The following is a 13944-nucleotide window of genomic DNA, read 5'->3' as shown; positions in this document are numbered from 1 at the left end:
TCGTTCAGGCATGCAGCACTGCAGAGACTACATGCAGGGGTGAAGAGAACCTACCATTACCTATACATGTAAATGGAGGCTGTGGGTGGATCATACACCGTGTGTGACGGAAAATCAGCACTTTGTGCCTCAGGCTGCACAGCTGTGTTAGGAGGCGTGGCCTGACAGTAGAACAACCTGTGGGAGGCGGTGGCCTAACAAAGTGCAACACCCTGGGGAGGCGTGGCCTAACAAAGTACAACAACCTGTGGGAGGCGTGGCCTAACAAAGTACAACAACCTGGTGAGGCGTGGCCTAACAAAGTACAACAACCTGGTGAGGCGTGGCCTAACAAAGTACAACAACCTGGTGAGGCGTGGCCTAACAAAGTACAACAACCTGGTGAGGCGTGGCCTAACAAAGTACAACAACCTGGTGAGGCGTGGCCTAACAAAGTACAACAACCTGGTGAGGCGTGGCCTAACAAAGTACAACAACCTGGTGAGGCGTGGCCTAACAAAGTACAACAACCTGGTGAGGCGTGGCCTAACAAAGTACAACAACCTGGTGAGGCGTGGCCTAACAGAGTACAACAACCTGTGGGAGGCGTGGCCTAACAAAGTACAACAACCTGGTGAGGCGTGGCCTAACAAAGTACAACAACCTGGTGAGGCGTGGCCTAACAGAGTACAACAACCTGGTGAGGCGTGGCCTAACAAAGTACAACAACCTGGTGAGGCGTGGCCTAACAAAGTACAACAACCTGGTGAGGCGTGGCCTAACAAAGTACAACAACCTGGTGAGGCGTGGCCTAACAAAGTACAACAACCTGGTGAGGCGTGGCCTAACAAAGTACAACAACCTGGTGAGGCGTGGCCTAACAGAGTACAACAACCTGTGGGAGGCGTGGCCTGAAAGATGAGCACAGTGCTCGGTATGACTCCCTATATGACACAGGGTGAGCGGTGTTGTCTGCACACATGTGACGATCACACACACCACCATGTCCGCACCGGGCCTTGTTATAAGCGCCATCACCGGCGTCCCGTCCACACTCACCTCTCCGTCAGCCGCCGGTCTCAGCTCCGCTCCCCCCACCCTTGGAGACTGCACAGTGCGGGCCGGACTGAGACGTGGAGTAAAGTATCGCGGGATGTGATTCCTCGGGACCACGTGACCGTCTGTCGGCGGCGCCGTGATGTCACTCTGGAGGTTGGGGTGCCGGGGTCTGCCGGCTGTGCGGGCACCCACTAGATGTTGTCCCTGGGGGACCCGGGGGTTCAGGGGCCAAAACCAACAGCAGGACTGGAGGACGCGGAACAAGACGGTGGTGACCTACGTGACCGCGGCGGTGGTGGGGATGGTGGGCATGTCCTACGCCGCCGTGCCCCTGTACCGCCTGTACTGTCAGGTACGGTGTCTGTCACCGGGCTGCAGCTGCTCTTATCTGCACATTTATTGTAGAGATTAAATACAACGATAAAAGCCATTGTAGTGCGGAGCCCTGATGTCAGTGCACCTAAACCAGCTGCAAAGAGGGGCATGAAGGTGGGCACCGCAGGGTGGCATTAAGGGGTTAAAGGACCACTAATATTACACAGAAGAGGAACTCCCGCTTCAGTTAGATTCAGGCCGGTTGCAGGGGTTAATGGGCATAAGCTGGAGGGGGGGCGACTAGTCTGGGGAAACCAGCACCCCATGGACTAGTGAAAAGGTGGTTGACATAGGATAAGCCGACTGTAGAGATACTGTCTCTAAAGATCTGTTGTGTCAACCGTAGTAAAAGGCTTGTTAGGCCGGCAATGTATACAGCAATATACAAAGGCTTGGGGGCATGAGGGACATGTTAGGTTTCCTTTAACTATAAGGACTGTTTCTCACATCCTGATATTTCCGGTACTGGAGATATTCTAAAAGACGCCCCCATTACTAACCCCATAGTCATATTGTAAATAAAAAACACCCAGGATAAAGTCCCTTATTTGAAATAATGACACAGACTCCTCTATTGTAATAAACACTCCCTGTCCCTTTTTTCCCCATTTATTAGGGAAAAATTTAAAATAAGAAACAAGCATATTCCTCACATGTCCGGCGAGAAGATAATTCATATGATAAACCCTAGGTTCCATGTCGTAATCCATCTCTGTGACATCTGGATTTCATAGCTGAGTGGTGGCATGAATCCAGGAGACACTGAGCTGCACTTGGGACACAGCTTCAATGACATGCAGTGATGTAATTGAGGTTATTGCCGGTCATTGAAGCTGTGGTTTGCACGGGCCGCTTAATGTGAACGGCCATATGAACTGCAGTAACCTCAATGAGATCACCACTAAAGGCCCCGTCACACTTAGCGACGCAGCAACGATCCCGACAACGATACGACCTGTCAGGGATCGTTGCTGCGTCGCTATGTGGTCGCTGGTGAGCTGTCAAACAGGCAGGCTCACCAACGATCAGGGGAGCAGCGACATCGTGGAAAGAATCTTTCCACGATGTCCTGGTTACGAGCCTGCTGAAGCAGGAGCAGGCTGGTAACTATGGTAAAGATCGGGTTACTAGGAGCACACGCGCTCCTAGTAACCCGTTGTTTATCATGGTTACCACTCTGCTACGGTGAGCGGGAGGTTACCGCTCACTTTAGCAGGCTCGTAACCATGATAAACAACGGGTTACTAGATGCGCATGTGCCCCTAGTAACCCGATGTTTATCATGGTTACCAGCCTGATCGCTGCTCCCGCTGGTCACACACAGCGATGTGTGCTGACCAGTGGGAGAGCAACGACCAAAAAATGGTCCAGGACACTTTGCAGCGATCAGCGACCTCACAGCAGGCGCCTGATCGTTGCAAAGTGTCACACATAGCGACATCGCTGGTGAGGTCGCTGTTGCGTCACCAAAACCGTGACACAGCAGCGATCTCGCTATGTGAGACCGGGGCTTAACACCATCAGAAACTTCTCACGATGAACTGCAGTGACCTCAATAAGATCACCTGTAGCACCCTGAGAAATTTTCTCAAGGTGCTAGTGGTGATCTCATTGAGGTCACACAGTTCATATGGCCGCTCATACTAAGCTGCACATGCGAACCACAGCTTCAATGACCTGCAATAACCTCAATTACATCATCGCAGGTCATTGAAGCTGTGTCCCAAGTGCAGATAACAAACAAGTGCTTCTCACTAAATTAGAATATCAGGAGTGGGAGACAAAACCAGGTGAGGAACAATCAGAGAAAAGGTGTAATAGAAACAAGTCACCAATTCTGGATTTATCACCCACTCCTGGGTTTGACTCCCACTCCTGAGAAAAAATACTGACCAATATACAAGGGCTTCTCACTAAATTAGAATATCAGGAGTGGGAGACAAAACCAGGTGAGGAACAATCAGAGAAAAGGTGTAATAGAAACAAGTCACCAATTCTGGATTTATCACCCACTCCTGGGTTTGACTCCCACTCCTGAGAAAAAATACTGACCAATATACAAGGGCTTCTCACTAAATTAGAATATCATCAATAAGTTATAAGGTCGCCTGACCTTAACCCCATAGAGAATCTATGGCATATTGTCAAGAGGAAGATGAGAGACACCAGACCCAACAATGCAGACGAGCTGAAGGCTTCTATCAAAGCAACCTGGGCTTCCATAACACCTCAGCGGTGCCACAGGCTGATCGCCTCCATGCCACGCCACATTGATGCAAAAGGAGCCCCAACCATACATTTCAGTAGGCCAACATTTTGGATTTTAAAAACATTTTTCAAGCTGTTGTTATAAAGTATTCTAATTTTCATGATATAACGACTTTTGTGTTTTCATTGGCTGTAAGCCATAATCATCAACATTAACAGAAATAAACACTTGAAATAGATCACTCTGTGTGTAATGACTCTATATAATATGAGTTTCACTTTTTGTATTGAAGAACTGAAATAAATTAACTTTTTGATGATATTCTAATTTAGTGAGAAGAACTTGTATATTGGTCAGTATTTTTTCTCAGGAGTGGGAGCCAAAACCAGGAGTGGGTGATAAATGCAGAATTGGTGACTTGTTTCTATTATACCTTTTCTCTGATTGTTCCTCACCTGGTTTTGGCTCCCACTCCTGAGAAAAAATACTGACTGAATACTGATAGTGTGGCCGTGGCCTTAAAGTGCGAGTTATACTCCAGTCAGTTTCTTATCGGGAGGTGAGTGGTGCAGGAGACGTCACATCTACTGATTCATTATGGGATGTGAGCACGATCTGCCAGGTATTGGACCCCCACTGATCTGATATTGATGACTCCTATAGACCTGAAAAAAATTACCCTTACTACGACATTTTTAATCTTGATTTCTTTTAGTGTTTCTTAAAGCCATAAAGTTGCCATTTGAAATGACTTTAGTTTTGTGCCATGTCTGTGATCTTTTAACAACTGAATGAACATCCTCCGAGCCCGGTGATTCCATAATTTTTGCCAGGGGTTGTAGTAGCATGCCATGCAGTGCAAAATGAATGAACTGTTCTCCTGTACTGTTGTATTTAGGCCACAGGCCTTGGAGGGACGGCAGTTGCTGGACATAGCTCAGAGCAGATTGAGTCTATGCAGCCTGTGAAGGACCGGGTCATTAAAGTTACATTCAATGCAGATGTACACGCCAGTCTACACTGGAACTTCAGACCGCAGCAAACAGAAATCTATGTAAGTATGTGAATGATCTGATCGGTCTACTGCCATGCCATTAGTGTGTCCTTCTGACAGAGCATCATCACAACATCAGCTTAATAAGAGATTGAGAACCCACCAGTAAAAGGGATATTATTTCTTTCCCATATAGTGAATGCTGAAAAAAAATAATGCTAGAATTGCTGTTTTTTTTCTTTAACCAAATAATGAAATAAAAAGCAATCAAGAATTGTATGGACCCAAAGATGGAACCAACGACAGCAAATCCCACCAAAAATGATCCCTTTCACTGGCCCATTGAAAAAAAAAAGCCCAAAAAAACATCGGTATCAGAATAAAGTTTTTTTTTTTTTGGGTAAAACATAAAAACCCAAGTAAGTTTGGTATTACTACTGTATAATGGTACTGACCTGGAGAATTAAGTTAAGGCTTATGCCTTAAAGCTAGCCCAAAGTGCAATGGTCAAATTCTTAATTATTTAATTTTATGCCTACAAAAAAATAATTGGTGCTGTTAAAAAGGACATCTCCCTGTAAAAAAAAAAAAAACAGGCCCTTAAAATGATGTTGAAAAAAAAAATCACTGGCTGTGGTGGAATCCCCAATTAAAATTGAACCTTTATTATATTAGATAAAAATACCCCTATATCCACCGTACCAAAATTGCAGTCTATCCAGTCCGCACCATTACGTGTTAGACACGGATACAAATATATAGCATATACCGTGTATGCATTCTTATGGGTGAGTATTATTTATTGCCAAATACGCAATCTGATTTTTAATGAATTATAATCATAAACGTAGTACATATCAGATATTTGATCTCACTATATATCTTAATTTTTACTTAAGGTATATATGTTTATCAGATCTCCATGACATCAAAGATATTACACTTTACCCTCAGATACTCACAAGGGAATCATTTTTCTGATAATACCCTTCAGTCTATTATTATGCACCTGTGTGTGTGTGTGTGTGTGTATATATATATATATATATATATATATATATATATATATATATATATATATATATATATATTCAGATCATACTAATACTGCTGCCAAGCTTTCAGCGAAAAATCCTCTCCACCCACCTATTGCGTTTCTAATGTTCAACCTCCCTCACACTATACATTCATACCTTTAAAACTATGTGAACAGAAAAAAAGATAAAATAAGGTTTGTGCAAAGGGGTAATGAGAAATAAGGGCAAAAAAAACCCCAAAAACTGGACCCAGTGGGAGGGTGTTGTGTAGTCACGGCTGGCATAAAACTTAATTTTGTCTTAATTAGGTTTCCCCACCATAAGGATTTATGGAGGTTCAACCACTTAGACCACGACCACAGCGGCAGTGGGGATGGGGGAATGGCCCACTGGCTGTTGTATGACTACAAATCCCTGACAGTCACAGGGCTAGTAGTTTCACAACAAGTTTCTAATCCTTTACATATGTCTTAAATTTACAGTACCAGTCAAAAGTTTGGACACACCTGTTCATGCAGTGGTTTACCTTGTCCTTATTGTAATGTGCAAATTGTATATTTGGACTAAAGGCAGCAAAACCACAAAGGAACACTTGGAAACAAGGCATAAAGAAGCACATGTGAAGCAGAGGTCTTTACAGTGCTGAGCAGTACTCAAAACTGTTCTGAGCCAGAATATGACAAGCACCACTCAACTAAGTAAAGTGAAAGACAGTCCATCATCCATCGTGTTGGTGCTGTGTGGCGGCCATTGCTTCTGTAGTGTTACGCCTGTGGAGTGGTGTGGCCTGGAGCAGTGGGGACTTTGTTTTGCAGCATGGGTGCTGTAGTGCATCGGGTCGCTCCCCCTGATAGTTCACAGCCAGGCCCGTGGTGGTTGGCGCATGACGCCGCTCCATTTAGGTCAGGGTGTTACTGAGAGGATCACTGTGTTATGGCAGTGGGCTTCATACAGTCTGATCAGAATATTAAACTAAGAACCTCATGTTTATTTTTGCTTAGCCGCAGTAGATCAATGTATGATTTTTGGATGTGCAGCCCATATCTCTCTCTTTTCTACAGTTATAGTACAGTCCATCATTAATTTAAGACTTGAAAGTCAGTCAAGTATTCAAAATTGCTAGAACTTTAAAGGTATCCCCAAGTGCAGTCAGGAAAACTATCAGTTGCTGTGATGAAACTAGCTCTTATGAGGACCGGCCCAGGAAATTAAAACTAAGAATTACCTCTGCTGCAGAGGAAAGTTCATCAGAGTTACCCGCCTCAGAAACTGCAAATTAATAGCAGCTCAGATAACAGTCGTCATAAATGACACACATCTCAAGTAACAGACACATCTCAACACCATCTGTCCAGAGGAGACTGCGAGAGGAAGGTGTTTATGGTCGATTTGATGCAAAGCAGCCTCTACTGAGGACCACAAACACAAAGTAGATGTGTTTGCATCAAGAAGACAAAGTGTGAACATTAGTGGAAAACTGTACAGTGGTCTGATGAGTCAAAATGTTAGACTTTTGTTACCAACCACCAATGTCTTTGTGAGATGCAGAAAAGGTGAGTGGATGGTCTCTACATGTGTGGTGCCCATCGTGAAGCATGGATAGGAAAATGTGATGGTGTGCGGGCACATTCACCCAGTATGACTACCACAGAATTGTGTAACCAAATGCTATTCCATCTGGTTTGCACTTAGTGGGACTATCATTTAGGTTGCAGCCACAAAATAACCCACAACACACCATCAGAATATGTAAGGGTTCTGTGACCAAGGAGGATAGGGATGGAGCATTGCGTCAGATCACACAGACTCCACAATCACTCTACCACAACCCAACTGAGATAGTTTTGGAGTTGTACAACAGAGTGAAGGTAAAGCAGCCAACAAGTGCTCAGCACCTTTGGGTATACAGTCAAACTGTTGAAAAGCCATTCCAGGTGATGACCTGATGAAGCTGCTTGAGAGACTTCTAAGAGGGTATAAACTGTCTTCAGAGTAACTGGGTGGTACTTTAAGGAATATAAGATTTAGCACATATTCTGGTTTGTTTTACATGTGTTTCTCTACTCATTGTTTTCATGTGTTCTTTCGTGGTTTTGCTGCCTTCAGTCTGAATCTACAATGTACACTTTCCAATGAGAAGGAGGAAAACCATTTCATGAACAAGTGCGTCCAAACTTTTGATTGGTACTGTATTTTGTGGTAAAACGCCTTTGTCAAGAACACACAGAACCAATTATTGGTGGTATTTTATGACATGAACTGATTTGTATGTGCAGTATAAACCATTAGAAATGTCCAGATCACTGTAGGACTGGCTACTGAAATTTCCAGAGGAATCCTTCAAAACCTATGGTGGGTAGTGTACTGTTTTTTTAACATGAGATTCTATGGTAGATGTATGCAGTGGCATATCATAGATGAATACGTTGGGAGAGGTTCTGAGAACCTAACACATGTTGTATAGAAATGAAATGATTATTGAAACAGCTCCTTTCAGTGGGTAGTGCAGTAATCGATATTTATCACCTATCCCCACGAGACCTCTACAAGAACTTTGTTCTATGTGTAAATGGAGCACCAATGCGCATGCACGTCCACAACTCCTTTGAATTACTATAGGAGGTGGGATCTGTTATGTGCACGGCAGTTCTCATAGAAGTGAATGGTCCACTCTATGTGCACAGGAGACTTTAGGGAAATCCAGTTTCATTGATTAGTAGAGGTCCCGGGGCTCAAACTCACATCAATGAATGTTTAAAGTGGTATTCTCAACTTGTCTCTAGAGCCGCTCAGAGGAATGCCTTCTTAGTTTTCTTATTGGTTTCTAGCAGGGTTGGCTCTCCTCCTTGAGTGACAGTTCTGATGATTAGCACAGCTGTAGAATTAGAAGAATTATAAAGCGCAAGTTCTGTAGTAACACATTCAGCTGGAGTATACACAGCTATCGCTATATTTACACGAGGAGATAACTGGACATTTGAGTAAGGTCCTGAATTTAGAGCGCTGATTAGGAGACCTGCGCAGAAAGCTACAGGGTTAATGAATTTACAAGATTTTATAACAGCCCTTCAGAAGCTGAGAGGGAGATGAGAAGCTAGCTGCTATGTAGAATTCACTTGATTGGAGGGAGGTGGCTGGGATGTTAAGAGTCAACCTCTTACACTGGAATGTAACTACTGCGTACTTTGTCAGGGTCTGGACAGGTACTAATGGCTAAGCTCCATGGAAATGAGCTGTCCTCTATGAAACAAAAAATCTCATTGCAAGAGAGTGATGGCAGATAAAAAGCAAGTCAATTGCAAACGTGCTTATTTTCATGTGGTCTAATTAGTGCAATTTAATAACTTGAGAATACCCCCTTTAAGGGCAACTGTTTTATGTGAATGTGAGTGTTGATAACCAAGGAACCCTTTTCTGAAACCTGTTTTTGTCTCCGCAGTTAGTTCCAGGCGAAACTGCATTAGCATTCTACAAGGCTAAAAATTCAACTGACAAGCCAGTGATAGGAATTTCCACATACAACGTGATACCCTATGAAGCAGGACAATATTTTAACAAAATTCAGGTGAGACAATAGAAGGATAAAGAGTTTTTCCCCTGCATTAAAAATTGTACATGAAAATTGTAGTTAAAATTCTGTTAATCTGGCACAGCTAAGACACATCCCGTGTACTGCCATTGCAGCTGTCATAGGCTCCTGAGTGGTACATGACTCCATGTTAGGTGGACTTGACCAGTCAGGAGTCTAGATAGCTGTAGCTGTTCTCACGGAGCAGCGCAGACCCTTAGGCCGTAAGGAATAATGCACTTGTTATACTTAATAAGCCATGTTATTTACTGCTTTAGTGCATTGGTAGGGCTGGGAAAGAGACATTTGTCCATAAAGTTCATCAGAGGAAAGGGAGCTGTGAGGGGAGGGTATTCAAAGAAGCACCAAAAGTGAAAAACGCTCAGTTATCAGACTGGACCATTGTTCAGTCAAGTATTTTCATACATGAGCGTTTGTTGTTCTTCTAGGCAGAACAATGGCTCTACAGTATCAGTCAAACACCAACTTTTCGACTAGTCCTCTGTCTGTTGATGTCCCTTTTTGGGACCCATAATATTCTCCATCTCTACTTTCGTCCAATAAAAGCTCCTAGATTCCCACAAATTACAGTTCCACTTTTACACTGAGGACACCTGAAGGGATTGTCCACTACTCGGACAACTCCTCAATCCCTATGTTTCCCCTTGTAAAATAATACCTATACTCTCCTCTGATGCCAACGCTGTTCCAGTGGTGTCTGCACTAGCTCTCCCAGGGATTGTGTGACATTGTCGTGATCCCTGCTGTCATCAGTGCTTGGTTCACTCTTCCCGTCTTTGGATTTATCACATACAGCTCTCACTTCCTCCTGATGTGTGTGATTTATCGCTGAATTCCAGAGTATATGACATAGATTTTCCTTCCCACTTTCTAAAACTCAACATGGAGAACAGTGAAATCATTACCATCTCAGTGATTCCCACCACCAGAATATCAATCACAATTTGTCTCCACAATTTCCTCAGTCTTTCCCCAGGTGAGTTACATCAGGAGAAACTTCGACTCCATCCTGTCCATCAAACCACTCATCCCAGCCCTTACCACTTCTGATACCTTCACCTTAAGGGGAAATGTATCATCAGAAAACTACCTATTATTTAGATCAGATTTTTATAGTAAATGTTCTATATATTTTTTTAAACTTTCTTTAACAATACATTTATGTTGTCATTCTCTACTAATGACTTTTTAGCAGTCTTATTATCATCACAGACAGGATTACAGTGATGGGTAACACCTATAAAACAATCTGTTGCTATGATTGCCCATGTGAAGAGCAGCAAGGAGTCTAATATTAGGCCTATTGGACAGTGTGAAAATTGCAAGATTTTTGCTTTTTTAATATAAACAATTATATTAAATTTTATTTATTTACTTTTAATTGAGAGGGAGTCTCTGTAGGAGAAACACCCCTCATCACCCCCAAATCACATTTATGGGCATGCAGGTGTTTGAAATGTAAATGCATCACACCTTTTATATTTTTTTGCTACATTCTAGAGCAATTAGCTTTTTCATTCATGTGCAAATGATGTGTTAAGTGCTCTAGGCATTGTAGAGCACTTCCCAAGCCCCTGCCTCCTCAGGTTGTTTTCCTGGCCAGCACCAGCCTCTTTAACTTGATTGGTAGCTCATTGTCTTTGACACCAGGCAAGGAAATCAGACTGTGAGTGATCAATCAAGCTAAAGAGGCTGGTGGTGTGCAGGGAATGACCTGGAAAGAGAGAGGCTTGGGAAGTGCTCTGTCACGCCCAGATCACTTTGCAATATTTTCATGTGAATTAAAACTCTAATCACTCTGGAATATAACGTCAGATAGGAGATATAAAGGTGTCAATGGATTTACATTTTAAAGACCTGTATATCAACATTTGCTGTTTGGGTGGAGTTGAGCTTACAAATTCCCTTTAACATAAAATCTGATCTAAACAATAGGTCATTTTCTTATAACACGTTCTCTTCAAACATAATTTTAGATCTGCTCTTTTCTTAACCTTGAGTCTTGAGGAGTAGTAGTGTATGCCCTCATAGTCTCCTGCTTATCTGAGCATTGATTTACTTCTGGTCTAAGGTGGAATGCTTCCTTGTGGATGGCGCCAAGGAGAAACATTCCCCCTTAGATCTCTGTCAGAGGCCTCCCACTTAGCCAAATCAGTTCTGCTTTGCACTGTTTTTGCAAATGGAATGTCTGGTTTGGTTGCTTACCCTAAGTCCTGTGATAAGGCTCGTTAAAGGGTCGATATTTACCTTTAGGATTGCTACCCTAATAGGTGGCACTAGAGTTCCAGCCCTCTTCCTCTCTGAAGAGGATATTTGCACATTTTATTTTATTGACTTGTAAATGGGACTATAATTTCCCATATTTTTATTTTCCAGTGCTTCTGTTTTGAAGAGCAGAGACTGAACCCACATGAAGAGGTGGATATGCCAGTGTTTTTCTTCATTGACCCTGAGTTTGCAGAAGACCCAAGAATGGCAGCAGTAGAGAACATTATGTTATCATATACGTTTTTTGAAGCCAAGGAAGGCCACAAGTTACCGGTCCCCGGCTACAATTGATCTTACTGTATTTACTGACTGCTACTCTATATGGACTGCCTATAACATTAACAAATTAACAGAACTAGATACCTCTAAACTTTTATAATTAAATTAATGAAAATATACAAAATGTGTTGAATGCGTATTTCGCTGTGACACACACAGACTGAATGCTATTTCTCTATTATATATATATATAATATATATATATACAAACCAGAAAAACCTGACCAGCACCTCCTAGTGTGAACTGGTGCCAGCTGCCGTAACTATAAAATATATCAAAAGAATGCAGCAGCACTCCATATGGCCAAGATACGTCTTAACAATGAAAATATTAGATCTAAACTGTTTTGCTAAGCAACAAGTACTTACAAACAATGAAGGTTTTTAGCGCATAAATTGACCAATTGATGTGTGCCCATCAACCACGGCAAGGTAACTTCCCCTTGATGGGTAACTACTCTGCCTAATGTAATGAACACGCCTGGGCTGAGTGGCGTGTGCGTGTATATGTAGTGATTCCACTGGACCGTGCCGGAGAGTGAATGCCTGGAGGGGCGTAACTAAGTATCCACCCGATCCGACCAGGGTCGCACAACGGCATACGACGCCAGTGCACCAAGGAGGAACCGAGCAGAGGGACCAGGTGCTACTCCAGGACAGACCCCGGACACGGCTGTTGACCCACACAGGGGAATACAGGAACAGGCAGGTTAGGCTGGCACACAGACTGCTGGGTATAGGCAGACACGGCTGGTATGCAGACTGGCGGATGCTGGTAAGCACAACTGGTATGCAGGCAGGGAGGTACTGGCAGGTACGACAGGTTGGAGCACCGAGTGGATAGGACCCAGTACAGACTGGGACTCAGGAACAGAACCGCAGATGCGGTGGACAAACAGCAGAGTGAGGCCGCCCAGAGCGGCGAGCAAGAGCAGAACAAGACGAGAACGCCTGGAGCGGTGAGCGAGAGAGGAGCAGGACGAGACTGCCGAAGCAGCGAGCAAAGGGTCAGAGCAGAGCGAGACTGCCGGAGCAGCGAGCAAAGGGTCAGAGCAGAGCGAGACTGCCGGAGCAGCGAGCAAAGGATCAGAGCAGAGCGAGACTGCCGGAGCAGCAAGCAAAGGGTCAGAGCAGAGCGAGACTGCCGGAGCAGCGAGCAAAGGGTCAGAGCAGAGCGAGACTGCCGGAGCAGCGAGCAAAGGGTCAGAGCAGAGCGAGACTGCCGGAGCAGCGAGCAAAGGGTCAGAGCAGAGCGAGACTGCCGGAGCAGCGAGCAAAGGGTCAGAGCAGAGCGAGACTGCCGGAGCAGCGAGCAAAGGGTCAGAGCAGAGCGAGACTGCCGGAGCAGCGAGCAAAGGGTCAGAGCAGAGCGAGACTGCCGGAGCAGCGAGCAAAGGGTCAGAGCAGAGCGAGACTGCCGGAGCAGCGAGCAAAGGGTCAGAGCAGAGCGAGACTGCCGGAGCAGCGAGCAAAGGGTCAGAGCAGAGCGAGACTGCCGGAGCAGCGAGCAAAGGGTCAGAGCAGAGCGAGACTGCCGGAGCAGCGAGCAAAGGGTCAGAGCAGAGCGAGACTGCCGAAGCAGCGAGCAAAGAGTCAGAGCAGAGCGAGACTGCCGGAGCAGCGAGCAAAGGGTCAGAGCAGAGCGAGACTGCCGGAGCAGCGAGCAAAGGGTCAGAGCAGAGCGAGACTGCCGGAGCAGCGAGCAAAGGGTCAGAGCAGAGCGAGACTGCCGGAGCAGCGAGCAAAGGGTCAGAGCAGAGCGAGACTGCCGGAGCAAAGGGTCAGAGCAGAGCGAGACTGCCGGAGCAAAGGGTCAGAGCAGAGCGAGACTGCCGGAGCAAAGGGTCAGAGCAGAGCGAGACTGCCGGAGCAAAGGGTCAGAGCAGAGCGAGACTGCCGGAGCAAAGGGTCAGAGCAGAGCGAGACTGCCGGAGCAAAGGGTCAGAGCAGAGCGAGACTGCCGGAGCAAAGGGTCAGAGCAGAGCGAGACTGCCGGAGCAAAGGGTCCGAGCAGAGCGAGACTGCCGGAGCAGCGAGCAAAGGGTCCGAGCAGAGCGAGACTGCCGGAGCAGCGAGCAAAGGGTCCGAGCAGAGCGAGACTGCCGGAGCAGCGAGCAAAGGGTCCGAGCAGAGCGAGACTGCCGGAGCAGCGAGC

At 45.2% G+C, this 13944-nt stretch overlaps 2 protein-coding genes across 2 annotated transcripts in view; one reads left to right on the top strand and one right to left on the bottom strand.

Annotated features, from left to right (window-relative positions):
- The window catches only part of STXBP4 (syntaxin binding protein 4), a 91166-nt gene extending 90007 nt beyond the window's left edge, over window positions 1-1159 (bottom strand). Inside the window, exon 1 of the mRNA XM_073684181.1 lies at window positions 1039-1159. The gene's annotated coding sequence lies outside the window, so the exon portion shown is untranslated. The remainder of the gene's footprint in view (window positions 1-1038) is intronic.
- Window positions 1113-11913, top strand: COX11 (cytochrome c oxidase copper chaperone COX11). Its single transcript, XM_073684182.1, has 4 exons — window positions 1113-1390; window positions 4521-4676; window positions 9093-9218; window positions 11619-11913. The coding sequence occupies exons 1-4, from the start codon at window positions 1178-1180 to the stop codon at window positions 11799-11801; spliced, it is 678 nt and encodes a 225-aa protein (XP_073540283.1). The 5' UTR covers window positions 1113-1177; the 3' UTR covers window positions 11802-11913.
- The last annotated feature ends 2031 nt before the right edge of the window (window positions 11914-13944 follow it).

This window comes from Phyllobates terribilis, unplaced genomic scaffold (assembly GCF_046119375.1).
Source record: "Phyllobates terribilis strain yellow unplaced genomic scaffold, ASM4611937v1 Scaffold_5__5_contigs__length_657084704, whole genome shotgun sequence".
Lineage (NCBI taxonomy): Eukaryota > Metazoa > Chordata > Amphibia > Anura > Dendrobatidae > Phyllobates > Phyllobates terribilis.
Note: the sequence above shows the minus strand (reverse complement) of the source record. Positions and strands in the feature narration are given on the sequence as shown.

Excerpts from the sequence above, each read along its gene's own strand:
- COX11 (XM_073684182.1), top strand. The coding sequence starts at position 1,178 with ATGTCACTCTGGAGGTTGGGGTGCCGGGGTCTGCCGGCTGTGCGGGCA. Across the intron at positions 4,677-9,092 it reads CGCAGCAAACAGAAATCTAT|TTAGTTCCAGGCGAAACTGC; the intron begins GTAAGTATGTGA and ends TTGTCTCCGCAG. Across the intron at positions 9,219-11,618 it reads AATATTTTAACAAAATTCAG|TGCTTCTGTTTTGAAGAGCA; the intron begins GTGAGACAATAG and ends TTTATTTTCCAG.